This window comes from Pipistrellus hanaki (genome assembly GCF_964339955.1).
Source record: "Pipistrellus hanaki genome assembly, chromosome: 2".
NCBI classification, from domain to species: Eukaryota; Metazoa; Chordata; class Mammalia; order Chiroptera; family Vespertilionidae; genus Pipistrellus; species Pipistrellus hanaki.
In genome coordinates, this window is record NC_140504.1 from 40,640,072 (window position 1) to 40,665,787 (window position 25,716).

Below are 25,716 nucleotides of genomic sequence, written 5' to 3' on the forward strand. Positions count from 1 at the left end.
CCATTATCTCCTTGAAAATAGAAGAGGTGGGAGGAGCCTGGAGACTATTGGACAGTAGATGCCTCTACCCTTGAAATGTACCTATTTGGAAGCCAAAAGGCAATGCAGTGTTGGAAAGAGGTTGCCTGGGCTTGGAGATTGAGAGACATGAGGTGACTAGTAAATCTTGGTTCCTTCACTTACCAGCTGCATTGGTTCCTTACCCTCTTTGGGTTTTAATTTGTCATTTGTAAGAGGTCGGTGGGATGGAGGGAAAAACAATTCTTCAGGGTCTGATTAGTCTCTGGGAGGCAGTAACATTCCATATTCTTTGCATTATTATTACAGTTATTAGTATTTCCTGTGCCATGAAACATATTTCGGCCTGAAATCATTCTCCCACTACCTGAAACCTTGCTGGTAGCATTCTAATGACTCTGTGGCCCGACTTATGCCAGTCAAAGCCTTGACACCCATATCTGCATGCCCAGTCTTCAGAGTTCGTGAACTAGACAACACATACTGATTTCTTTCAGAACCCCAGGCCCGCCTAGGTCTCTGGAAAGGTGGAAAGCGTTTAGGAAAGTGAGCCAACAGTGGTACATTGTCAGCTTAAATGGAGCACAGGCCCTCGGGCCTCCCAGGCGGGTTTCTGAGCTAAATCCTCCACCAGTTCCATGACGTCATCCGTCCCCCTCCCGCTGCTCCCACTCTGGGGGCTTCCAAGGAGAGCGCAAGGAAGGCGGCGGTCCCAGCGGGCACCATCAGCCATCCCTTAATTTGGAATTGTGCCAGTCGATTCCCCTCGAAGGCCAGGCTGCGCTGCAGCGAACTCAGGTATTTATAGATCAGTTTGGAGCGGAAACAGAAAGCTCTTGTCCCGGGCAGCGAGCGCGCACACGCCTGCATCCCTGCTCCCAAGGTGCGTGGGAGGCAAGGTGTAGGGCCGCGGCTGCAGGCTGGGGTGGGGCGGGGTGCATGGAGACCAGCCCCGCTCCAGCCCCCTTGGAAGCGGTTCAGGAATCTGCCCCAACACAGGCCTGGAGCAGAGCGGCCTGCGCCCGCCCGCCTCCTCCCAGGCCTGGCTGCGCTGCCCGCAGCTGTCGGCCACGCTCTACATTGGGTTCCTTTTGCCCAGACGATACCCACACTTCTGGTTTCTCTCTGAGCCCAGGATGGTTTGTTTGTTTGGTGGAGGCCCGGTGCATAGGTAACCGGAAACTTGGTTACGAAGCCAAGGCGCAGTTGTGTGCACACTAAATGCACTAGGAATTCGTATTTATCTTCTCCCTCCCAATCCACTGCCCCCCCCCCCCCGCCCCGCCCCATTTCGAATCTTAAAACCCACATAATTCTGGGCAGAACTAGGATCTGCCAAGTTATCTGTGCCCTCTGAAAGGGACAGAAAGCAGAGGGCGTGAGAGAGGGAGGGCATTGATGCTTCCCTGCCAGGCTGTGGGCTTTTCCACCCCACTCCCTCCTCTCAGCGCCCCCAACCCCCCTTCCCCGCCCCTTCCCTTCTCAGTGACCTGAAAAGGCTGCGGATCTAAACTTTCTCTCCCCTGAGCAAGGCCGCCTCCATTTCAGCCCTGTGGATCCTATTTCTGAAGGTCCGCAGAGAAGGAGATCCCATAATTTATTTGATGACCTGTTTCAGTTTTTAGCAACTAGGAAATTCTCCCTTCTTCTAACCTCGATTCACGGTGCCACCATCATAGGGATTTTCTCTGGGTTAGAGTGCAGATCTTTATTTATTTTATATATTTTTTCATACTCCTGCCATTGGGTTGTGTCTGCTGTCTGGAATGACCTCTCCCAGCCCAGACTAACTCAGTCCGCAATGGCTCTGGAAGTCCTTTCCCCTTTCAGCTTAAAATGTTCTTTCTTAGGTTTCCTGCGTTATGTAATTTGTTCTTCCCATATTTGATTCTTTCTTTTTAAATCTTGTTTAAACTCTACCCCAGTTCATTTCCCCACCTCTATACCAAACTATTTTATAGCAAAGCCCTGATACTATAGCATTTAATCTATAAATACTTCTGTATGTATCTTTAAATAATTACCCCAATACCATTATTACTATTAGAAAGTAACAATAATCCCCAAATATCAATAACTATCCAGTAATTGTACAAATTTCCTCCGTAGTTTCATTTAAAAAAATAATTGGTTGGTCTGAAAGGTCTACAAATTAAATTTGGTTGATATGTCTTTTCACTTTTTTATTTATTTTTATTTTTTTATCTATAAGTTCCCCATGTTTTTTCCCCCTTGTCTTTTAATATTTATTGAAGGAAATGGGTTATTTGTCCCATAGAACTCTGCTTCCAAGATTTTAATGTGGGTACAAATCACTGCAGGGTTATTAAAGTGCAGATTCTGATTCAGGCAGTCTGAGGTAGGGCCTGAGACTCTGCATTTCTACATACTCCTTGTAATACTGATGCTGTGTGTGGGATGGACCACACTTTGAGAAATAGGCTGTAGTGTTCCCTAGATTCTGGATTTTTTTTGATTGCATCTGAAGTGTCTTTTAAACATATTCTCCGTCTGTCTACTCTGTTTTCACTAAATTGATACTCTTAGATCAGAGGCCTGATCAGATCCAGGGTTTGAATCCTTTTGGCAAGAATACTTTACTAGTGGGGTTGTATATTTCCCATTGCATCTCATTAGGAGACATACAGTTTGCTTGTCTCATTTTTTGGATGTTAGATTGGTTAGTAAATTCAGGTGTTGTCATCCTGAATCTTCCATTATGGAGATCGTAATCAGGGGAGGATGATCCCTGCCTAGATCCATTACGACAGTTCCCCTCAGGACACCTTAGCACCCTTTCTCTGCCTTTCTTCCAAATCTCTATAAATGTCATCTTCTCCATGAATTCTTCCCTGTCCACTCTCCAAGAAAGGGTCTCTCTCCTCTCTTCTCTGTATACATGTTCTCATGGAACCAGAGGCCTGAAGAGTCTTGAAAGGTCATTCAGTGCAGTCACCTCATTTTGTAGCTGAGAAAAATGAAATTTAAAGAGATGAAAGAAATGGCCCCAGCCACACAGGTAATTAGAGTCAGAATATCTAGAATTAGACCTTTGTTCATTTGGATCGGCAACCAAAAGGTCCTGAGTGATTTTGAAAAGAGGAGTTTTTTGGCAGCTGGATGAGGGCCAAAGCACAGAAAGCCAGATGGAACATTAGATTTGGTAATCTCTAATTACCAAAATGAGAACAATGAGACCTAAAGCTGGTAACTGACCTTTCCAGATTACACAACTATCTCTTCAAAGAGCCAGGGTTTAACTAGGACTTCAGATGAGTAGGAGTGATAGTGAGGGAACAGAGTCAGAATTACCATGTGGTTGGGTGACAAATGGGGCTAGAGAGAAGATTTGGTCTAAAAGGGTAATATGATTGAGGAAAAGGCTTTTCTTGAATGATTGAGGCAGAGAAGATACTCAATGACTACGGGTGGGATGAATGCCTACAGAGAGGAGGAAGTTGGGAATGCCTAGGATGGGAAGTAGGTGGAGTGGAGGAGAAGATGCTGAACATAGTGGCAGGCCAGAGGTCTGGGGATGATACTGGAGTCCTTTCCCAAGTGAGTGAGACATGCGGTGGGGCATCTTTTGAAGAGGGATGTTAGAAAGTGCTAGGCATGATTTAGGGAAAATAATGTTTCAATTACAGTGGGGAGGAAGGGAAAAGACTGAGGAAGATGTGGATGACATCTGGACCCACTTGAATATGGGTTCTGATGAGCTGAGAGGGGATGGGCAGAAGGATAGAATGGCTTCCCTCCATGCTTGACAAAAGCAGTTGACATAAAGACCTACCCAAGATCACTGCTCCCACCTTTTTTGAGGGATCAGGATGCTGATAGCCATTAGGTGAAGGGAAAGCACCCGTATACCATTCTGTATAGCCCCAGGGTCCAGTAGGATCCTGGTAAGGATGTGGTGGAAGTACTCATTTACAGTGGGGACATTTCTGCTTTGAAAGGTGGGGAGGATGTTCTCTCTGTGAATTGGTCGGCCAGATTGGAATGTAAGTTAGATTCTGGGAAGCCTGGGTACATTGGAGCAAGGTCCCATTTAGTTTGGAAAGAGGAAAGTAGTTGAGGAAGAAGAGTGTTAGCTGGGTTCTAGCAAAGGCCAGACATATTACCTGACACTGATTTGCTTATAGGCCACAGAGTTGGGCCTACTTGCTTTTGTTTCTGCTGTATTCACCACCTAAATTGCTCATCAACTCTTTTAGGTCTATTAAATCCTACCCTTCCAGCTCCTTCTCTGAATTTTCATTGCTTTGTTTTTGTCTCATTGGGAATGCATATTCTGACATGTCTTATGCATATTTGCCAGTTCTCAGGAGACAGTAAGCTTTCAGAGGGTAGAGCCCATATGTTAATTACATTGCTCTCTATTCTCCATAGTTTCTGGCATGTCTTACCCATATCAGATGTGCAATATAACTATTCGTTAATTGAAAGAAAGAACAAGTGGAGAAATCCCAAAATGGAAACAAAGGTGTTCCTTAAAGGACCTGATAAGTTTTTTGTTCCTTCCAGATGAATCCCCATAACTTCCCAGGATAAATATATTGGCAGTATAAAGTGGACTGAGTGTCCAGGTTAGGAAGAGATATGGAAGGTTAACCCACGTCTGAAAGGAGTGGTCCTCTGATCACAGATAAGGGAAATCTACATCTGAATAACTGGTAACAAGAATAGGGTACATGGAGCACAGTTTATATGAGAGACATTAAGAGACAGAAGACAAAAGTATCCATCAAGGATGATGAGAACTTATGTACTTTGTGCTAGACCCTGGGGATGGAACAGAAATGGGACAAAATTCCTGTGTTTAAGGTGCTTCCAGCAGGTCAAGGCTAGAGGCAGTGGGGTGCTGCTAAATGCTTCTCATCAGGATCTCCAGAAAAAAAGGAGAAGAAGAACAAGCAGCAGCTCTGATTGTGGTATTCCCTGCTGTAAATGCTCTCACTATGGCAAGTTTCAAGCTACCTATGTAAAACCAGTGTTGGGAAGAGATGTGCTATCAAGCAAGCCGGTTTAGCACACCAGGGGAAGGAAGTAGATGTCTGCATATCTGCAGGGCCTATGGCCAAGATAGAGAAATTTATTGGGAGTGAAAGAAAAGCAGCCAGGGCGAACAATGATGTCTATTTTCCCTAGAGAAGCACTGGAGTGAATGTTTTTGTTGTCAATAATATGTGTCTCCTGAGGGAAGAAAAAGCGATAAATTGAGTGTTGTTGGTGAGTGGTGATAGCATTATTGGAAAGACAGTCTAGTACAATTTTAAAAATTGGCCTGGTATATAGGTAAATCTGATAGGACAGTGGCTTCCTTGCATTCAGAGGGGCTGTTTTATATTATTTTAGGATCTAATGTCTGCTGAGGGCAGTTAGATACTAATACTAATACACACATATGTTATATGGTAACATTAATATATATCATTTATTGAGTAACATTATAAACTAGGCACTTCAAATGACAATCCTTGCAACCCTACAGTATTAGTATTTGTGGCCTTATTTTTACAGATGAAGAAATATTGACTCAATGAAACTAAGGAAGGTCCTTCTTTTCCAAATTTATTTAGGTTCATGGTAGACTTCATGAATCTGCAGGTTTCCTGAGTGAAATGTGAATGACAAGAACAAGAAGACAGCTCAACTTATAGAGTATCTAGTGTGCTATTACCTAAGAAGTCATTTTTTGAATATTCTAGATACAAGGGATTTGCTTCTTCATTTTAAAGAGGACACTGGAGAAATATGGAGTCTATCAAGAGAGGAGTGGCCAGGATAGTCATGGGTCTGTTCATCGAGTCATATAAGGAACTGGGGATGATGAGTTCAGAAGATCAATACTAGACAACATGGAGGATAGATCTTCAGCCCAATGAAGGGCAGTCATGTGGAAGAGCAAGATGGCATGTTCTGTGTGCCACCAGAGAGCAGACATAGGTCCAGTGGATGGGGAATTCAGTGCTATATCCCACAAACACTTATTATGCACTTATTTCAAACATTGTGCTAAGTGCCAACAAGGGAAGGATATGGTGATGAATGGGTCACACATCCTTGTTCCACATTGGGAAGAACTTTCTAAAATTCTGAGCTGTCCAGCAATGGAACGGGCATCTGGAAAAGTAGTGAGCTGCCTATCCTTGTAGTATTCAGGAGGAGGCTGGATGTGCACTTAGCAGAAGGTGCCAAAAATGAGTTTATTGAGTGGTAAGTGGGACTAAATCCCCTTCCCGATCAGAGATTCAGCGTCTGTGTTCAGCTTTGCTTTGGCAGGCTAGAGTGCTGCTCTGAAAAAAAGTGTCATCTGATTTCCCCCCTCCCCCCCACTTCCCACCAGCCTTTCCACCCAGCTGTGCACTCTGCTTTCTCTGACAGTGAGCTCTGGTGGGCCAGTGAGACTGGAAGGTGGCTGCCATGGGTGACAGGGATGATGGAGTTTTGGCGGGTTTGTGTGGGTTCAAGGAATGCAGCATTGAAGCCATGTACACACAACCTGCTTAAGAACATCCCATGGGCAGAAAATGTTTTCTTCCTCTTCAGCCCTCCTCTGTTGCTGTGCCAGGCGGGCACAATGGTGCCTTTCAGAGGGGCAGCTGGAAGGGGGTGTTGGCAGGGAGGCTGGAAGTAGAACATTGCAGCTGGGGGGAACCAAATTCATTTCCAGGAGCAAACCTGCTCTGGGTGCCAGTTTCCAAAACAAAAACTGCTATTTCTGAGAGCTCAAGGTGGTGGGTTGTCTCAGAGTTGGACAGAGGGCAAAGCCATTTCCTATCCACTGTTCCACCCTCCCAAGTTAGAGAAACCTGGTGTGTTGAGGCATTCTTGCTCTGGATGCAGATTAATAGGCTTTTTGGTCATCTGGGGAGCTCAGGCTAACTTGAGGTGGATGGGGCTCTCTGAGGGGTCAGACTTTCCAGCAGACAGAGCAGGCTAATGGCCATAGGGACTGGCAGGGCTCAGAGGCAAAAGGCCTGCAGGCCATTAGATAGGGCTCAGAATGGAGATCCCATTCTTCTATCTTTCAGGACTACTTCCCCTGCCCCTTAGCTGCCTGGCACCCTTGGTGCCATATGGGCTCTGCCCACTCACTGTCTTAACTCCTTTTGGTGGGAAAGAGGTGGGAGAACTCTGGCATTTCCTGTCCTGGGTTCACAGTTGTCCCACACCCTCTGCTACTTTCAAAGGTCCCAGCAACAGCTCCGAGATGGGCGTGGGAGGTTGGAGTGCCAGACTGCAGGCTCAGCTATCTCCCCTTTTGTGTTACAAATGCAGCCAGGTGGGCAGACAAAGCCACCCTTTTATATTGGTGGCTTCCAACAAAAAATACCTCAAGTGGTAATTTCTATTAGTGTTCACACTAATTATGAGATTTTCCACACGTTGATTCAATTTTACAATCAATATAGAGCAATTACTTCATTTCAGGCATTGTGCTGGGCCTGGGGATACAGAAGGAATAAGATAGAGTCCTTGCTTCAGAGAGCTGAGTGCCATGTCCCAGTGGGAACCCCATTACTACAATAGCTCAGTAGGCATACCCATGAACTAGGTGGACCATGGAAGGGTAGTGCTGTAGTATTATCGGGGCATGTGTGCTTGAAACTCAGCTGAGCTTGGAGTGCTTCTTATCTTTCAGGAACTCAGTTTTCTTATGTAAATAATGGGAATAATACACACCATGCAGAGTTGTTATGAAGATTAAATAAGGTGATGTATGCAAGCGCTGAGACAGAACTTGTTGCAAGATCAGTGTTCCCTAAGTGGCTGCTGTTGTTATTAATTTGTTGGTCCTAAGAACTTGAGATATAGCATGTATGTGTGCACAGTGGTAGTTATCTGATCCCTTGTTAGATTATGTGCTCTTCCTAAAATAGTCAATTCTTCTAACTCCTTAATTCCTCTTAGGATCAACAAGTTTATGACCTCACTGACGAACGTAGATAAATAAAAACCTATGGGATGTATTGTCTATAATATTTTCTGTCTGTTTCTGTTGTAGAAGCAGAAAAAGATTAAAATAGTTCTGTTCCCTGAGATCTCTGAGTCTCCTGAGTGTAGAAATGAAGATCATAAATTATTTCCAATATTCTAAAAAGTCTAAGAGAAATAATATATTTGCCACTGACAGCCCCAATTTCATTATCACTTAAAAGATGCATTTGCTTGGGGAAAGTTATTGTTTCACTAAGGGACCTAGGCAGTAGAAAAGTGAAGCTTGCTGGGGCAGAGGTTAGCCTGGAGATCTTCCAGGAACCTTTTAATCTAACCTGCTGAGTCATGTGACCCCAGCCTCGGTTTTCTGATACCTGCTTGGGCCTTGTCTATCCACTGGGCTGAATCCTCATGCTTTGTGAAATATAGGCATGGGAATTCATTCTTAAAAGTTATTCCAAAGTCATTGGAAGATACAAAGTATGGATAGCCAGGAGTCTGAAGACAAAGAAAATCAAAGCAATTCACGAAGAACAAAGGAAATGAAAAAGAACAACAACAACAAAAAGCATATGGGTGAATGGAGGCTAAAGTGAAATACAGGGTACACATTTGAAGGAAATAAAAAAGCTGGTGACTTAAGAGAGAGAAAACGTTATGTGTCAGAAACTGCAACAAACAATGGAATTTTATAGAAAAATAATTTCTTCCTAGTGGGCTCAAAGACTTTAAGGATCAGTGAAGAAACTTATAGTCAGTGCATGGCTAAATGAGATAGAGAGATAGGGAGCATAAAGCTGGGTTTAAAAATGGGTAAGGATTTAAGAACTCAAAGAATCACAGAGGTCCTCTAGAGGCCTGCATTTAAAGAAACAAGGGGTAATATAGGGTTGAAGCAAGACCCATATAACAGTGCTGATCCCTAATGGTGAGATTGTGGGTGGTTACTTTTCTTTTCTGTCCTTCCATAGTTTAAAATGTTCTACCATGAATTTGGATTACTTTTATAATCAGGAAAAGACTTCATTGGACATAGCAGGAGGGAGCAGGAAGAAACAGACATAGGGGCATCTGGACTAGAGAGAACTGTAGGATGAGCAAGAAGAGGAAATCTGAAGTGGCAAGTGCTGCCTTGGGTGCTCTCACCATGAAGATAGTGCTGGAATGATGGAGTCAATGCATTTGGCTGAGGAAGGAAAAGGCCAGAAGTGACTATCTCTCCAAGGCCCATTCCAGCCTTCCTTTTGACTTTAGGGTTTGATGCATAATCAGGATGTTGCCTTTCATTTTTCCATGAACTCAAAATCCCTTCCAATGCTTTTCTCAGCTTTCCCTTCCCCATGAATGTGTTTTCATTTCATCTTTCTTGGGATGACTATGGCTGGGTAGATGGGCTGAGCACCTGGCCAGTTCCCACTTTCATTACTCCAAGCTCTGTAAGGCCCCACCTGCCTGTGCTGAGAAGTGACGATGCCAGAAGAGGCCAAGATGATTGAAGATCTTTCCCCTCTAACTTAAAAGTGTGCAATATTGCAGGTGGATACCGAGATAGAATAAGAGAATGCCCCCAGTTGGAGCTGGAGAGCCATGTATTCTCTTCTGCCACTTATTGGCCAACCTGTAAAATTCTTGATTTCTCTCTCTCTCTCTTTTTATTTTTTAAAGAAACAATGGTGCTTGGTTGTACTGGAATCACTGAAGGTATCTGCCCAACCTGAAAGTAATCAGATTCATTGTTTATTCAGCTTCTTTACATGCACATGGCTGTGCTAAGTATGTAAGTTTTAGAATTTATGATTCTCAAAGACAGGGCCAATATCATGATAGGGATTAAATATCCCCAGCATTGTGCCCAGTATACTCCCTTTTGTAAAATTAAATTTTAAAAAAATTGAGATGAAATTCACATAATACAATATAACAACTTCCAAGTTATATTTCAGTGGCATTTAGGACTTTCACTCACACTGCCTTTTTAAAATGTTAAAATAACATAATTATTTGGGTTGGTTCCATTTTGTTGTAATAAAAAACGTGCTTCCTTGCTTATCCTCACGTGCAGCAAATTCCCTAGGTCTTGGTTGTGAGGACCTGGCTGGGTCATATGGTCCTCAAAATGATTTTCAGTTCAGCATAGACTGCCAGACAAAGTGGTCGACCACTTAGGTTCCCACTGGCGGTGTCTGACAGTTCCCATTTCTGCCTTTCTCATTGCTATTGCTAGACGCCATGAACTAAGCTCTATCAACATTGACATGGAGAGATCTTAAGAACTTAATGGTGAGTGAAAAATGCAAGTTGCAGAGTGAAAAGAAATGGGGGGAAACTCAGTTCTACCTGCAATATTTTATTTCTTTGGTTAAAATATACTTGAAGGGAATAAAACAAAATATTGACAAATACCAATTCTAAGTGAGTGGGCAATGGGAGTGTTTGACATACTGTTCTAAGGACTTTGTAGTATTTTTTTTTTTTAAACCTCAGTTGAAAGAGGAGGGGGAACTGATGTACAGAGATTTCCAAAACATACTGGAGAACAATTATTTTTGAGCAGCTTCCAAACTGGGACTCACTTTCCCCATGCAGAGGTTCACGTTACTGGAGCTGGCTCGCCTTCCCTTGTGAACATTGTTTTAAAGCAGATGAAATATCAAGGAATTTTGGAAGCTCTTATTTTTAGCCAGTAAAATGAAAAATTTCCACAGCATGTAAAATAAGTGCTCCAGTTGAAGCCTGCCTAGTTTGCTCCACCTAACTATGATCACATCAAAAACTTGTGCAAGGCTATTCTGGGCCTGGGGTGCGGAGATGACTCACCGAGTCCCTCCCTCGCCCCATCCCCCACCTGTTTATTCAGGTGAAATCAGATTAAAATGAACATCAAGGGCAGCTTTGAGAAGGAAGAGAAGCCAGAGACTCTGAGAGACCCTGAGGGATGGCCCTAGACAGAGGTGATGAGAGTCACGAGGGTGACATGCTGGCTTCTTAATTAGGGTCAGCCACAATGTACTGAGCTCTCACTTCCCAGGAACAGACGAGTTTTCACAGGCCTTCCTGTGTGTTCCTGTGAAGGAGCATTTAGGGTGAGCATTTGGAATATTTTTTATGCTTGCTTGCGCGCTCTCTCTCTCTCTCTCTCTCTCTCTCTCTCTCTCTCTCTCTCTCTTTCTTTCTTTCTCTCTCTCTCTCTATCTCTCTCTTTGTTTAATCTTCACCCAAGGATTTTTTTTTCCCCATTGATTTTTAGAGAGAGTGGAAGGAAGGGAGGGAGGGACAGAGAGAGGTAGAGAGGAGAGGGAGAGCATTGATAAGTTGCCTCCACAGGAGCCCCATCTGGGGCAGCGGGGGTGAGGGAGGGTAGGGATAGTGGGGAAGGACCCAACCTGCATCCAGGTACCTGCTCTTGACCAGGAATCCAACCCACAATCCTTTGGTATAAGGGGCAGTGCTTAACCACTGAGCACACCAGTCAGGGCTGTGTTCTCTTTTTGATAAGTGTAAAAATCTCATGCCTAGTTTTAATGTTATCTGAAATATTAAATAAAAATATGCAAATAAAAGCAAATCAGATATGCCTCACAACTGGTTGAGAATCTCTGCTCCAGACTAAAGTGCCAGTACTGCCCTGAAAGTCCCCGGTTTTGGTCAAATCTGTATTTGAAGCCTGACCTGACCACTCATAGGCTGCGGACTTCAGGTGAGCTTCTTGCCTTCTTTCAGCTTCTATCCTCTTCTTTGTAAAGGTGATTTCGACACCTGCCACTTGAGGCTGCTTTGCAGATTCTGGGAGGCACTTAGCACCATTGCCAGTTACTTAAAAAAACAACCCTGAAAACTTTATTCTGAGTTAATAGCCTTGGGAAGTAGGTTTACCCCTTTTGCTCCATTTTGTAGATGAGAATACTGAGGCTCAGACACACAGTTTAGCAAGTTACTTCATCTAATTGCAGAACAGGGCTAACCCCTGGTCTTGTGTGACTAGGCCAGGCCCTTTCACTGGGCCAGCCCTGGCCTAGTGTGTGCATGTGAGCAATTGATCTCAAGGCACCTTCTCTCCCCTCTTGTCCTGGATGATCTGGCCCACGTGACCCTCCAGGACCGCTGGATCCAGTCTGCTTAGCACTCACTAAGTGAATCCTATACTCCCTCTTATGTCAACTGGGCTGTAAGCTTCACTTCAGAGAAGACCAAGTTTCTTAGTCTTTCTCAACAAGCCACTGACCCCAGAGGTTGAATTCCATGTGAGAGGCTTTTAATGGAGACCCTCCCTGCATAATCTCATTTTAGCTCCGTTTCACCATCCAACTTTTGTATATATATTTTATTGATTTTTTTTTTTTTACAGAGAGGAAGAGAGAGGGATAGTTAGAAACATTGATGAGAAAGAATCATTGATCAGCTGCCTCTTGCACATCCCCTACTTGGGGATGTGCCTGCAACCAAGGTACATGCCCTTGACCGGAATCGAACCTGGGACCCTTTAGTCCGCAGGCCGACGCTCTATCCACTGAGCCAAACCGGTTTTGGCCCAACTTTTTTTTTTTTTAATATCAGTGACACACACAGAGAGAATCTAAATAGACATTGTTATCTGTTCCCCTCTACCCTTTTCCTTTGTATTCTTTCTCAAGTTGCCGAACCTCTCAGCCTTAGTTTCCTCACCCATAAAGTGAGGACATTAATATTTGCCCTGAATGTTCTGTGGGTCAAAATGAGATGCTACGTAGGAAAACTGGTAAATTTGGAGGCAGTTTTCCTCTCTGACTCTCACCTACCATCCAGCCAAAACCTGTTCCTTTCTCAAGTGAGCAGGAGGACTGTCTTCTGCTCTGAAAGTACTTCTCAGCAGCCCTCCCAGCTGCCTCAGCTGGAGGGAACCGAAGGGTCCCACACTCAGTGAAGGAAGAAGAAAGTGCTGAGTTCACTGAGTCTCTAGCGTAGTCAGATAGAACTCTGTTTATGGCTTCTAAGCTACACTCATTCCAGGAGATATAGAATCTTCTCTCTTACCAGGTGTTAGCAATGGAATCTCGGTCAAGTTACTCAGTGTATCTGAGACTCAGTTTCTTCATTTAAAAAATGTGGTAGTCCTTGCTTCGTTGGGTTATTATGTCAAACGAGGACACATGATGACAGGCAGTCAGAGCATGTGGCTTTTTTTTTTTTTTTTTTTAAATTTTTGTTTCCCTTCTGTTTACCTTTCAAAACCTCTGTGCCTCCTCTTGTTTTTCCATGAAATGGGGATAATAATGCCTGGCCTGTGGAGCTCACCAGGTTGCTGTGTGACTATGGAAAAAAGACTACGGTAGGGCTTTGAAATGGTGACGTGTGGTGTTTACCTGCCTGGGTTTATTCTTGGGGCTGCTGGCCTTGAACTGATGGGTGTGTTGGTCCTCACAGGCCTGAGCTGATGTGTGCACTGTAGAAGGTCACTTAGCATAGCTTCTCCTCCTGCTCTTCCTGAGGGCCCTGTGCTCTCTCCGCTAGCTGCCTGTGGTGCTGGGCAGCCTCCTCACACCTGCCACTCACTTGCCTTGTTCTCCTGCCTCTCTGTCCCTCTGTCCCCTCTCACAAGGCACAGGACCATCCATGCACTGCTCTCTAGATGCAAAAATGGTGCCTGTCCCAATCTTGCTCACTGCCAGGAGCTGCTGTCACATGACACCCCACTTCTTAGCCTCATGAATAAATAGTAAAAGGACTCATTATGAGGAGATAAGGGAAACAGGAAGTGCCCCTAAAAGCCACCCTCCCCCCTCCACCAGAGGCCACCAGCATCTTCAGCACCCAGGCGACCAGCCTGCTGTGCACTTGAGGAAGAGCTCTTGCATTTTGGATCCAGAGGGGACCTTAGGCAAGGCTGGCACGGAGGTGGGGGTAGGGAGGGCGGGCCACAGAGGCAGGGGGACAGAGCTGCTCTATTCTGGGTTCAGTTTCAAGGCCAGCTGCAGGGAGAACAAGCAGTCGCTGTATGCCTGCAGCTGGCAGTGGCAAGGCCAGGGCTGTTTCTCACTTAGGGTATATTTAAAGAGTGCCCACTACATGGTCCTGCCAACAGGAAAAATGCAGACTCTCTGGTAGCCATGCTCGGCACTCCTCTTTCGCTGCAGCCTCCAGGCAATGGATTTGTGTATCATCCGAGGATGGCTGGCTTCAACCTCTCCAGGTGTTGGATGGTTCCTCCTAGGGACACAACCTGGGCTCCCAGGTCTCTGCCCTCTAACTTGAGCTGCCAAAAGCTCCTGGGATGAGCCGGATTGGCTCCTCCCACCCTGTGGTTGGTAACCCAGCAACCAAGGGGAGAGACAGACAGATGAGTCAAATGCAAGCCCAGAATCTCTGGCTTTGTGTTCTGTTTGTGAACACTCCCTGTGAACACAGACTCCCTTCCGGCGGGGAGTGGTGGGGCTTTCCCACACTGCTTCAGGCCAAATGCTCCTTTTTAAAGAATGCCCAGACCCCACTTGCCAGCTAATGCAGACTTAGGAACAAAGCCGGTGGGCCAGGGGGAGACCATCTTGGCTGAACTCTCTGGCTTTGCCATTCACAAGTGAAATGAGACCACAGGCTTGAATCTCATGGGTTGGTGGGGTTGGTGACTGAGAACCATGGGCCAGGAAACCAATGGGCCTGAGGTATTGCAGAACAGAGACCGAGCTGGTGTGCATAGAAGTTTGGACTTTTAGGTGGCCAGGGACAGAGCAGGGAGAGGACTTCACTAGAGCAATTCAGCAGAAGTGGGGTGGGTGGGTGGAGGGGGCAGCTTATCAACCCAGGAAGGGAAGTTGACAGGCAAACTCTCTGAGGCAGGCAGGCTGCTACAAGTGCCGGAAGAGTCAGTAAATCACGAGTGCACCAACAGGATCAGCTACATAATTTGAAGGGCCCAGTTCAAAATGAAAATGCAGGGCCCTTTGTTAAGATTATTAAGAATTTCAAGATGGTGACTGAAGAGCATTCAATAAAGGGCTCTTCTGAGTGACCACACAGGTTGCACACCCACAAAGCCAACACTGAGTACCTATAAGTCAGCTCCTTGAAGCAGCTATCAAAGCTGAAGCGGGTGAGCTCGGGGATGTCTGGTCACCTCTGGCCTTACTTCCTCTCACCCCTGCTGCCCCGTGGCCCCCAGTTCCCAGGCTTTTACTGGGCTTAGGACATTGCCCCTACCTTAGCAGCAGCTCTTCTCCCTGTGCTTGCTGCAACTAAGTCTTCACATCTCTGAAGGCCACAGTGGGAAGAGGGCTGAGGGCAGGAATAGACTGTGGCCCTGGGTCCTTTGGGCCATTAGACCTCAGAACCCCAAGGGTCCCTGGACAGGCCAACACAGGCTGGTGCAGCAATTAGAGCCTCCTCTGAGTGAGGCTGCAGAGGATGGAGGTACAACGTTCAGATTACACTCTGGGTCACCAATTAAGGACCCATGGGGACATGTCCTGAAGGTGTGTGTGACAGTCCAGGAAGCTTTCTCCCTATTTGGGAACTTACCTCCAACTCTATGTGGTCATGGAGTTTCTTGCAGGTGGCTGCAAAGGTCTCTGAGGTGCCAAATTCAAAGTACCACAGCTTGTTCTTCATCCTGGACCATGAAGCAGAGACACGGCTGAGTATTCTGTATCTGAGATGGTTATGTAAAACAGCTACACAATCGGGGTGTGGAGGCCCAACTCCCCAGCGCTCCCCAAGCTTCTGTTTTCAGCACTTGTTAATCAAATGATTAGGGGTGAATTTTTAAAATTTATTTTCCCCAAACTTTGAGCTGCTGATGTTGGTCCAGGGACCATACTTGAACTTGTGAGCACCTGGAGACTACATTTGTGATTCTGAAACATTAGAATTCATAAAAATTACCTGAGGGATGTGAATAAAATGCGGTTTCCTGGGCTCCTATGTGCAGAGATTCTATGTGATAATTGTGGGATGGGGCCCAGGAATATGCATTTTTGTGAGTGCCCAGGTAATAAAGAATGTTACACAGGGGGTCAGTTGTCATAACTTTCAGAAACATTATTGCTGTAGATCCCAATGAAATAACAACTGAGGAAGAAAACATTCTGATTAAGTCTGAAAGAGAGGATTTCTCAGGGAGGATAGAATGAGGGTCAGTGTCTTTCAATAGAAAATGATGGCAAAAGACCCAATAACAGGAAAAACACAGATTGTCATAAATGTCAAGGTTGAGCATTCTTCTCCAGCAGCGTGAGCATCTCTGTAGCCAGGAGACCTGCTTTGTGATTCCATTTTCAAATATCACTGCAGGTCTGAATCATGACTTTTGAAAGTTATTGCCAGGAGATTTAGAGTTTTAATAAAAATTTCCGGAAGCCACAAGCTATTTTTGTCTAAAAGTGACTCTTTTGAAGATCTAATAAGGTTAAGAGGTCATGGTTAGGTCAATATTGAAGGATGACTGAAAGGATCAAAATGACTACTCGTCCATTGCCTCTTAGATGCCCATTGCTGGCTGAGTGACATTTGGCAAGTTTTTAAGCCTCAGTTTCCTCATCTGTGAAATGGAGATAGTAAAAAGATCTGCTTCAAAGCATAGTTGAGATTAGATGAGATGATTGCATAGTAAACTTAGCAAGTATGTTAGCTACTTTTAGCTATTATTTAATGTCTTGCATTGGCATATTTAGACAACATAGTAAGGCAAAAATGACAGATCAGGTTGAGTAGTCACATAATTATACATTCAAATCTTCCTGGGACAGAGAGATGTGATTATATTCGTCAGATCATGTGTCTTGACTTTTGAGTGAAAACATATGTTCTTCACATGTCTAACCTAATAGATTTTTCCAGAGTCATAGATCACACTCTAATCCTTGGTTAATTATCTTGACTGATCAAGTGATTATCCAAAGATGTTGATTGAAACTATGCTTCTGAAAAAGTACATGTTTGGTGTGAAAAAAAGCATTTATCAATTTAAGAAACACTCATTGTGCCAGGACTAGATGGGCGTCTATTGATGCTGCAATGAAGAACAAAACAAAACCCTCCATGAGCCAGGCACCTGGGAAAATCGGGAAAGGAAACAGACTATAGTGTTGTGAGCTAAGCAGTTAGTACTGGGAATAGCTAAGAGGAGGTGACATCCTGTTCTTAGTGGGGATAGGGGTAGTTAGAGAAAGGATCCTAGGCAGGCAATGCCAGAGTTGAATTCTGAAGGATGTAGAAGGGAATAGAGAAGGTGAAGAAAGAACACTCCAGGAAGAGGAAGAAGATAAGGCAATAGCTCAGGGCAAGAGGTAGCATTTGCCAGCAAGGTTGGAGAGGCAGATAGGAGCAAGATTATTAAGGTTGGGGATGCTATACTTCAGTGTTTGGGCTTTATCTTAAAGTCTATAGTCTGCCATGGGTCATCCTTAAGAGGGTTTAGTGGTGAGAGTGGTGGCACTAGTGACCTTATCAGGTTTGTCCTATTTAAAGATCACTCTGTACGTGGAGAGTGGATTGGAAGGGGTGGGTACAGACTAGAAGCCAGCCCAGAGAACAGTTTGGAGGTAGTATAGAAATTCAAGAGACAATTGGGAAGGGCCTGGAACAAAAGCAGTGACAATAGAGTTCAGGAGAAGAGAATGGATTCACAAGCTAAAATTTAGGAGGTGGAATTCACAGCACTGGTTGGTTAAGGAGTGAGTGAGAAAGAGTACCAGGTAACACACCCAACTTTTTGTCTTATATAGCATGGTAGATGGCAGATGCCATTCACTGAGAGAGGGGCACAGGAGATCAATGGGAGCCCTCTTTATAATAGAAAAGAAGCACTTTTGGTTTTTGGCTCATTTACCTATTCATCCATCCATCCATCCATCCATCCATCCATCTATCCATCCATCCATCCTTCTATCCATTCATCTATAAATATCTATTGAGCCCTACTATGAGCCAGGCACTGTGTAGGGCCTAGAATCTCTGTCCTCACAGAACTTACATACTTTTAATAGCTTTACCAAGACACTAACACTTGACCTCTGACCCACAGCAGACTAGCTGTTTGAAATTTAAGAGCTTTTATTTCTCCTGTTTTAACTGAGGCAAATTTTAGTTAGAAGTGAATGCATTCTATTCCCATGGCTCTTCACTTTTGTACTCTGATGAACATTTTACATATGCAATCTCTCTCAATTCTTAGAAAACCCCTATGAGATAGGTACTATTGCCTGAGATAGGGAAAGAAAGACTGGAGGAGGTAAGTAACTTGCCCAAGGTAGCAAAGCAAGAATGTGCAGAGGAGTCATCCAACTCAGACTGTCTGACCCCAGTTGTGCTTTGCTGCCCTGCAACCTAATCTTAGCATGCTTTTTCATATTGTGTGGTGTGGTGGTGTGCGCTCCTAATGCACTTACTAGACTGCTGTGGTTCTCCTTCACCAGGTAGTTAAATGGATGTATCTGGGGACTGGGGTGTTAGTGGTTGCATCACATCCTAGGAAATGCTGTCTGATGAAGAGTGTCAGGCCCTCCCAGCACCCAGCATCCGGAGGCTCTAGAGGAGTTAGAATCTCATTTGTCACAGAAACCCTCCTGATCTTGAATTTACATAGTCTGAGAGGGTCAGCGAGATGCTCCCAGTACATCTGCACCTCTCCTTCTCTGAGAAATGGGCAGAGGCAGTGTGCCAGTGAACCAGCCCAAACACAGAGTGAAAAAGAAAGCTGGAGATAAACCTAAATTGCTCTTTAGGTACCTACCACTGCAGGTTCAACACGGGCCTTTTTCAGCCAGCCATTATAACAGAGTGCAGTGTGGTCTAAGGTAAAGACCCCAGAATGGAATCAAGGATCCCTGGGTTCAAGTTTGGACTCTACCCTTTGTGGATCATGTAGCTTTGAGCAATTTGTTTTTTCTTTTCTGAGCTTCTTTACCCATAAAATGGGCTTATACTTAACACAGTGTTAAAAATATTAAATGAGACATGTAAAACCATCTAAAATCGATCTTGGTGTACAGAAGGCCCACATCCTCTTTACACAATATATGTTCATTGATTCAATGTTACTGATGCCTTGTCAATAATCAAAGTACTCTCTTCCTAATTAAGGTCACTTATCTGGTGACTGAGAAAAATAGCTACTAGCCTTATTTTTGAAATGATATAAAGGGGGACTATTTGGTTTCCTCTGTTCTAGCCACCAAAATGGTTGATAATACAAAGGCAAGAGTTATGGGGGTAGGAACAGAGAAGAAAAGAGGCTCCTATTGGGAGAAAGGCTGATCAGGTAAGGTGGCTCTCATAACCCTGAATGACTGAATTAGCTATTAATGGTGGGCCCTGAAGTGGAGGTAGGCTTTAGGCCAAGTGATATAAGAGAAGATAAGACAGAACCTTTCTTTGTGTATGTTGGGGTGTTGTTGCCAAGGACTTTACTGGCAGGCTTATCTAAGGCGGGTTCCCTGTGGGTTACTGGCGGCCCCCTTTCTCAGCTGCTAGAAGATTAGGAAGGAAACCAAACTCCCAACCTACTGTCACTGCATACCAAGACACCAGGGAGCAGTAATATGGATTCTTCTACACTGTACTATGTACACTGTCAGAGAAGATCCATATAGTAAGGGGTGCTGACTGCTTGTTTGTTGGCCTGGAAGTAGAGAAAGCTTCTTGTCAGGAAGACTTTGGCCTTTTGGTTTTGTAGTCAGGCAAACATTTTACATTTCTTATCTCTTTCCATTCTCAGAAGAACCCTCTAAGTCGGTACTGTTGCTGAAAATAAAGAAATTCCCAGGTTGAAGTGAATTCTCCTTTGCCTCATCTTCCCTTTCTTCCTTTTTCTTTACCAACTCCAGTGCCAGCACCTTTCCAAAGCCTTTGGTGAAAGTTGATAGGCATGAGATACCTCACAATTTGACAGGGAATCCTTCCCCTTCCCTCCCCTGCCCATCTGTCTGACAACCAGACAGACTGGATGCCAATGTCCCTGCTTCTATTTTGAAGATGTCTCCCAGCCACGTTCCTCTTAGCTCTTGCTGGAGGTCTACTGCTGCTGCATGTGGCACTGGTTTTTGTCTGTTTTATCTTCACTTGTACAAGAACATGGCATTTGGAATCTGAGAGGCGAGGGCTCATGACCAGCTTTGCCACCCACTGGCGAGTCAAGTTATTTAAGTGCTTCAGACCTTCGTCTCTTCTTCTACAAAATGGGAATATTATTCTCTGCCCAACAGTTGTGAAGCTCATGTGGCAAATGCAAAGCACCAAGCAGGTGTTTAATGCATGGTAAGTGCTCACTAACTGTTCTCCCTTGTTGCTAGGAAACACAATCACTGGAGACTCATCCCCCAGCGGCTGCAGGAGTGGAGGCAGTGTGGGGATCTATCTCAGGCAGCCAATATTTTTTTGAATAGAATAAAACTCACAATGTTTTAATGACTTCTGAATTCGTTTTCTGCATTTGTCTTCCTGCGTTTTCTTTGGTCCATCATTTCTTTCTTTCTCATAATCACCTTTGAGATGACTAATCCTTAACCAGTTGTCCTGAGGCTGGTTTCCAGGTCCTTAAGACTCCTAGGTTCACTGTCAGGCTCTGAATTTTCCAGGTGAACCCGTCTTTGAGGTAGAAGACCCTCATCTAGGGCACTCTCAGTCACACAGAGGAGTGGGAAACAGCAGCAGTGACACGGGGGCTTGACTATATTTCTGGGTTTTCTTAATTTACCCCCTTGCTTTATATATATATAAAAAATAATGTTGATTACACACTAATTAGTTGAATCTTTTCATTTGACAGATGAGAGAAAAATTAGACTAATTAAAAATATTCTTTTTTATATTTGTTAACAATTTTGGGACCGGATTCAGTCATCCTCCTGTCAGCCTAAGAATAGCCTGTTTTCAAGGATGGCCACGAGTGAAACCAAGCTAGCTGCCAGGCATTTTCACCAGCAAAGGCCATGAGCTTCTGGTGGTTCTTTTCTGAAAATCTAAGGACTTTTTAGGGCAACATACTTTTGAAGACATCAAAACATGAAAATGTTTCTTTGGGCTTAGAAGGCTACAAAGAAGATACTACAGCTATTTCTAGAAATAGGAGCCCTTGAAGAGAAGGTATTCCTCTTTGTGGTTTGGGCTTTGACAATCGGGCTCCTTGAATGGGCCACGATTTAGTCAGTTAGGCCTTCTGTGTCAGCGAGGTGAGGCATGTGTTGTGTTGAAGTGGTAGAGACTATGCTGAGCCCGCAGGCAGGAGACCCACCATCCAGCCCTGGTTTACACACTGGCCTGTGACACCACAAGAGTTGGTTGGGGTTGCCCAGCCTCAGTTCCCTCATCCTACAATGGAAGACTCTGAAAAGCTGACTTCTAGGGTTTCTCCAAACTTCCTGACATCTTGAGATAACACAATACAGCGTAGGGAAGAAGGGCCCATGTGTTCCTCAAGTGCTGTCACTAAGGAGCATAATGCCCAACTATTTCCATAGCTGCCACTTTTAAAAGAGAAAGAAATACGTGTTTTTATGTAAGACCTCCTGATTATTAGAGTTAGCAAGTAATTCGACTTTTTAAAAGAACGCTGCATAGGCCCAAAACTACACATCTGGGGAAAATGATGCCTAGCTTACATTAATTATAAATTTTCATAAGGTTCATCTTAATTAAAAAACAAAACAAATGATCTCACTTATTACTCTAGAGGGTTTTCTGGGTTATTGGTGGTGTTATTGTTCCTACTAGTGAAGCTAGTAGACTAGTGTTAGGTTATTAAGATAAATAATAATCTAACAACATCAAGCAGCTATGATAATAACACAAAGGGCAATGCAAACCGAATTGAATTATAATTGAACTAGAGGCCTGGTGCATGAAATTCGTGCATGGGGGTGCGTGTCCCTCAGCCTAGTCTGCTCCCTCTCCAATCTGGGATCCCTCAAGGGATGTCCGACTGCTTGTTTAGGCCCAATCCCAGTAGGATTGGGCCTAAACTGGCAGTTGGATATCCCTTTCACAATCCAGGACTGCTGGTTCCCAACTACTCGCCTACCTGCCTTCCTGATTGCCCCAAACTGCTTCTGCCTGCCAGCTTGATCACCCTCTAACCCAGGGGTCCTCAAACTTTTTAAAGTGGGGGCCAGATCACGGTCCCTCAGAGAGCTGGAGGGCCGGACTATATGAACTACTAATCCCTACTGTAACACCTTGGCTGCGCTCACTGCCCAAAAAACCTGGCGGGCAGGATCAGACTCCCCTGGGGGCTGCATGTGGCCCGCGGGCCGTAGTTTGAAGACCCCTGCTCTAACCCCTTCCCTGCCAATCTGATTGATGCCTAACTGCTCCCTGCCAGCCTATTTGACCTTAACTGCCCTCCCCTGCAGGCCTGGTCCCTCCCAGTTGCTCTCCCCTGCAGGCCTGGTCCCCCCCAATTGTTCTCCCCTGCAGGCCTGGGTCTCCCCCAACTGCCCTTCCCTGCAGGCCTGGTTGCCCACAACTTCCCTCCTCTGCCGACCTGGTCACCCCTAACTGTCTTCTACTGCTGGCCTGGTCCCTCCCAATTGCCCCCCCCTGCTGGCCTGATTGCCCACAACTACCCTCCCTTGCAGGCCTGGCCCCTCCCAATTGCCCTTCCCTGCTGGCTATCTTGTGGTGGCCATCTTGTGTCCACATGGGGGCAGCCATCTTTGACCACATGGGGACATCAATCTTGTGTGTTGGGGTGATGGTCAATTTGCATATTACTCTTTTATTAGATAGGATGATGACTATTGGTAAGAATATTAAGAATTCTTTATCTGTTTACATTTTACATTTTTAAATCCCAAGTGCTTTTGGAAGTTTAGTAATTGTGTTAACCAAAGTTTAGATCAAAGGTTAAAAAAGAGGTGGGGGGGGGGGGGGGAGGTGGGGAAAGCAGGTGTGCTTGGTTCTAAGGCCAGGATATCAAGTCCTGTAAGGAGTCCATGGCTGTCACCTCACAGGTGCTGCAGAGGCCATCTGTGTCACCTCACAACCAGCTGCCCTGGCCCATCAGAAAGCTTGTCACCACATCTAATCCACCCTGCATGCTGTCCCCTGTTCTCACTGCTCATTGGAATGGGCATTTGGTGACCCTCAGGCATGGAGCTGTGGATGGAAGAATCTCTTCCAAGAGTGGGCAGTGGCCCTTTGGTACAAGGGAAAGTGAGCCCCAGCAATCAGGAAGGAGACTTAATAAATAGCTATTTTTGTTCTCTGAGCATGTCTCTTGTGCCTGCTGTTCCTGCCAAAAGATTTGTTTTGGCTCAGTGTATTTCAGCTTCATGGGGCAAGGTATTCCCTGGCTTTTTTTCATGCTGGGGACAGGACTGGTGCTCATGTCATTAAGAAAAATCTACGGTGGTGAATGAAAGGGAGGACTGAAGACCAGAGGTCAGAAGAGGGTGGGTGGAAACATGGGGAACAAAAAGATGGGAGAGCTCAAGGAGGGCCTAAAGAAAATAAAAAGGAACAGAAAGGAGGGAAAGACTCACCAAGCATGTATTTTATAGTATTTTATGGAATTCTCTTAATAACCTATGAAGACACTTAAGTCATTTTAATGTGTGAAAAATTACCTATAAAATCACAGGTGACAGATCATTTGCACTTAAGGGGCCTTTGGGGTCCAGGGATTCCAAGCCAGGAAATTACAAGTTCCAAGGATTCTTTGGAAGAGTCCAGGAGTTGCAGTCAACATTTCTTAATGTGGAATAGTGTTTGTGCATTTGCTCATTGTAAAGAATGCATAGGCTAACTAGTGGATTAAATTTTTTTTATGTGGAATGGAATTAACTCAATTATCTCCAGAGGCACTGATTGAATGGCAAATGGATATTGTTGAATAATAAAAATGGGAAAGTGAATTACTACCTAGAACAGCTTACTGGATATCTTATTCAATACTAGAGGCCCGGTGCATGAAAATCCATGCACTGACGGGGGTTCCCTCAGCCTGGCCTGCCTCTCTCACAGTCTGGGAGCCCTCAGGGGCGGGAGGCGACCTGGCCATCAGTGGAAGGCGACGCCCCATCACATCTCTACTGCTGCCACTGCCAACAGCACAAGCCTCAGGCGGCCCTGGTTACCTGAGCCTCAGGCGGCCCTGGGCGGCTGGGGGGGCTGAAGGCACTGGGAGACTCTTGAGGTAGGTGTGTGGAGGCACTGATTACCACATACCTGCCACCCTGGTGGGGCTGAGGGGACTGGGCGCCGCCATCTTGTGGCTGTGGTCATCACCATCTTTGGGGGTGGTACTGTTAATTAGCATATTCATTCCTTATTGGCTGTGGTCATCACCATTTTTGAGGGTGGTACTGTTAATTAGCATATTCATTCCTTATTGGCTGTAGGCACTGCTATCTTTGCAAAGGCATGAGGGTCAATTAGCACATTCCCTCTTTGTTAGATAGGATGGCTCCCACAGTGGGGGTGTTCAGGAATGAATAAAAATAATGCACTCTTTGATAGAACAAGGGTGCATGCAGAACCGGTACTCCATCCCAACTCTGGAAATTGGCTCTCTTCTAAGCCATAATAGCCTTCTCATGGTACAGACTAGCAAACTGAAACCAGTCCTGATGATGCACTGGCTGGAATTCAAACCCCAGCTCCTGTTGCTATGCCGAAGAGACATCTGAGAGAAATGGAAAAGTCAATCAGAGCCCCACAGCTAGTGACTGTGAAACTGGGTAATTCTTATTCTTGCTTGTTAGCTGGCTTGGCTCACTACTTCTCTTGCCATGGACACAGTCAGGAGATCCCAGCTCTAAGTTGGTTGGCTTTGGCTGTTCAGGACCCCTTGGCACTCTTGGCCACAGTGTCTGAGTTCTGGGCATCCCTATTGGTCTCTGGTCTCCACTCTTGCCCTAGAGTAATATTGGGTCAAACCCGCTGGCCCCACGTCCAAAGTGACCTCTCCACATCTTCAAGGGTAAGTCTGGGCTCCAGAGAATGTCTTCTCTCTGAACAGTGACCCTTTTCTTCCATACAAGACAGATTGTGTTTGTTTCCAAGGACTATGGGCATATTCTTCATCAGTAGGCTCTCCCAAATTCTGTCTGGCACCTGACAGCATCTCCTCCTAAGGGCAGTACTCCAGCACAAAGCCTGCCAAAGTCTGAAATCAGATCCTTCCCCAACGCTGCACCCAGGGACACACACATGTGCGCGTGTCGGAACACACGCAGGCCAGGACAGGGAGCTTCTCTGAGACTCCATCCACAGTTACTATAGTTGCTCACAGATACTGCCTCCCTGAGACCCACAGCCCGGCTTGAGAACTGCTACAGAGATGTGAATGCCACCACATGGCCCTGCCACTTTGGGGGTGACCCTCGGGACAGACAGCTGGTGAGGCAGCTAGGGTTTTCTCTCCTGAGGGCCCGAGTCTCTGGAGTGTTTTTCCACTTAGTATCTGTCCTTGCCAAGATAAAATAACTCCCTTCCCCCCGCCCCCCCCCCCCAAAAAAAAAAAAATCTCAGTGTTTGGCTGCTTTTAGCAATCCTTTCTTCCTTTGAAGTTTTATTCGTGGAATGAAAATCCCCTTTAGGATGATTTGGCTGAGGCTAGAGGGCTCTGAACAAGCTTGCTCTCATAGTTCTCAGAGAACAAAGTCAAACACTGGGACCAAATGAAACCCTGCTCCCGGAGGGGAAGGACAGAGGCAGATGTGTGCCTCACAGGTTCTCAATAGCTTTCTGATTCTGAACTATGCTCTACCAACATTCACACACCCAGAAAGTGGGACAGTGAAAGCCTTGGTGAGCAACTACAGCTGATTGAAGGGAAGCCCTAAATGT

The 25,716-nt window shown here is 45.3% G+C and overlaps 2 protein-coding genes across 8 annotated transcripts in view; both read right to left on the reverse strand.

The window, feature by feature from the left end:
- Positions 1-25,716, reverse strand: part of LOC311616480 (uncharacterized protein) — a 360,599-nt gene that overhangs the window by 65,611 nt on the left and 269,272 nt on the right. The gene's annotated exons all lie outside the window — the stretch shown is intronic.
- DGKG (diacylglycerol kinase gamma) overlaps positions 1-25,716 on the reverse strand; it is a 197,368-nt gene that overhangs the window by 50,136 nt on the left and 121,516 nt on the right. For all 7 annotated transcript variants that reach the window (XM_084871804.1, XM_084871805.1, XM_084871807.1 and 4 more), the window contains one exon: positions 15,451-15,541. In XM_084871804.1, the coding sequence (XP_084727930.1) occupies positions 15,451-15,541 (91 nt within the window). The remainder of the gene's footprint in view (positions 1-15,450; positions 15,542-25,716) is intronic.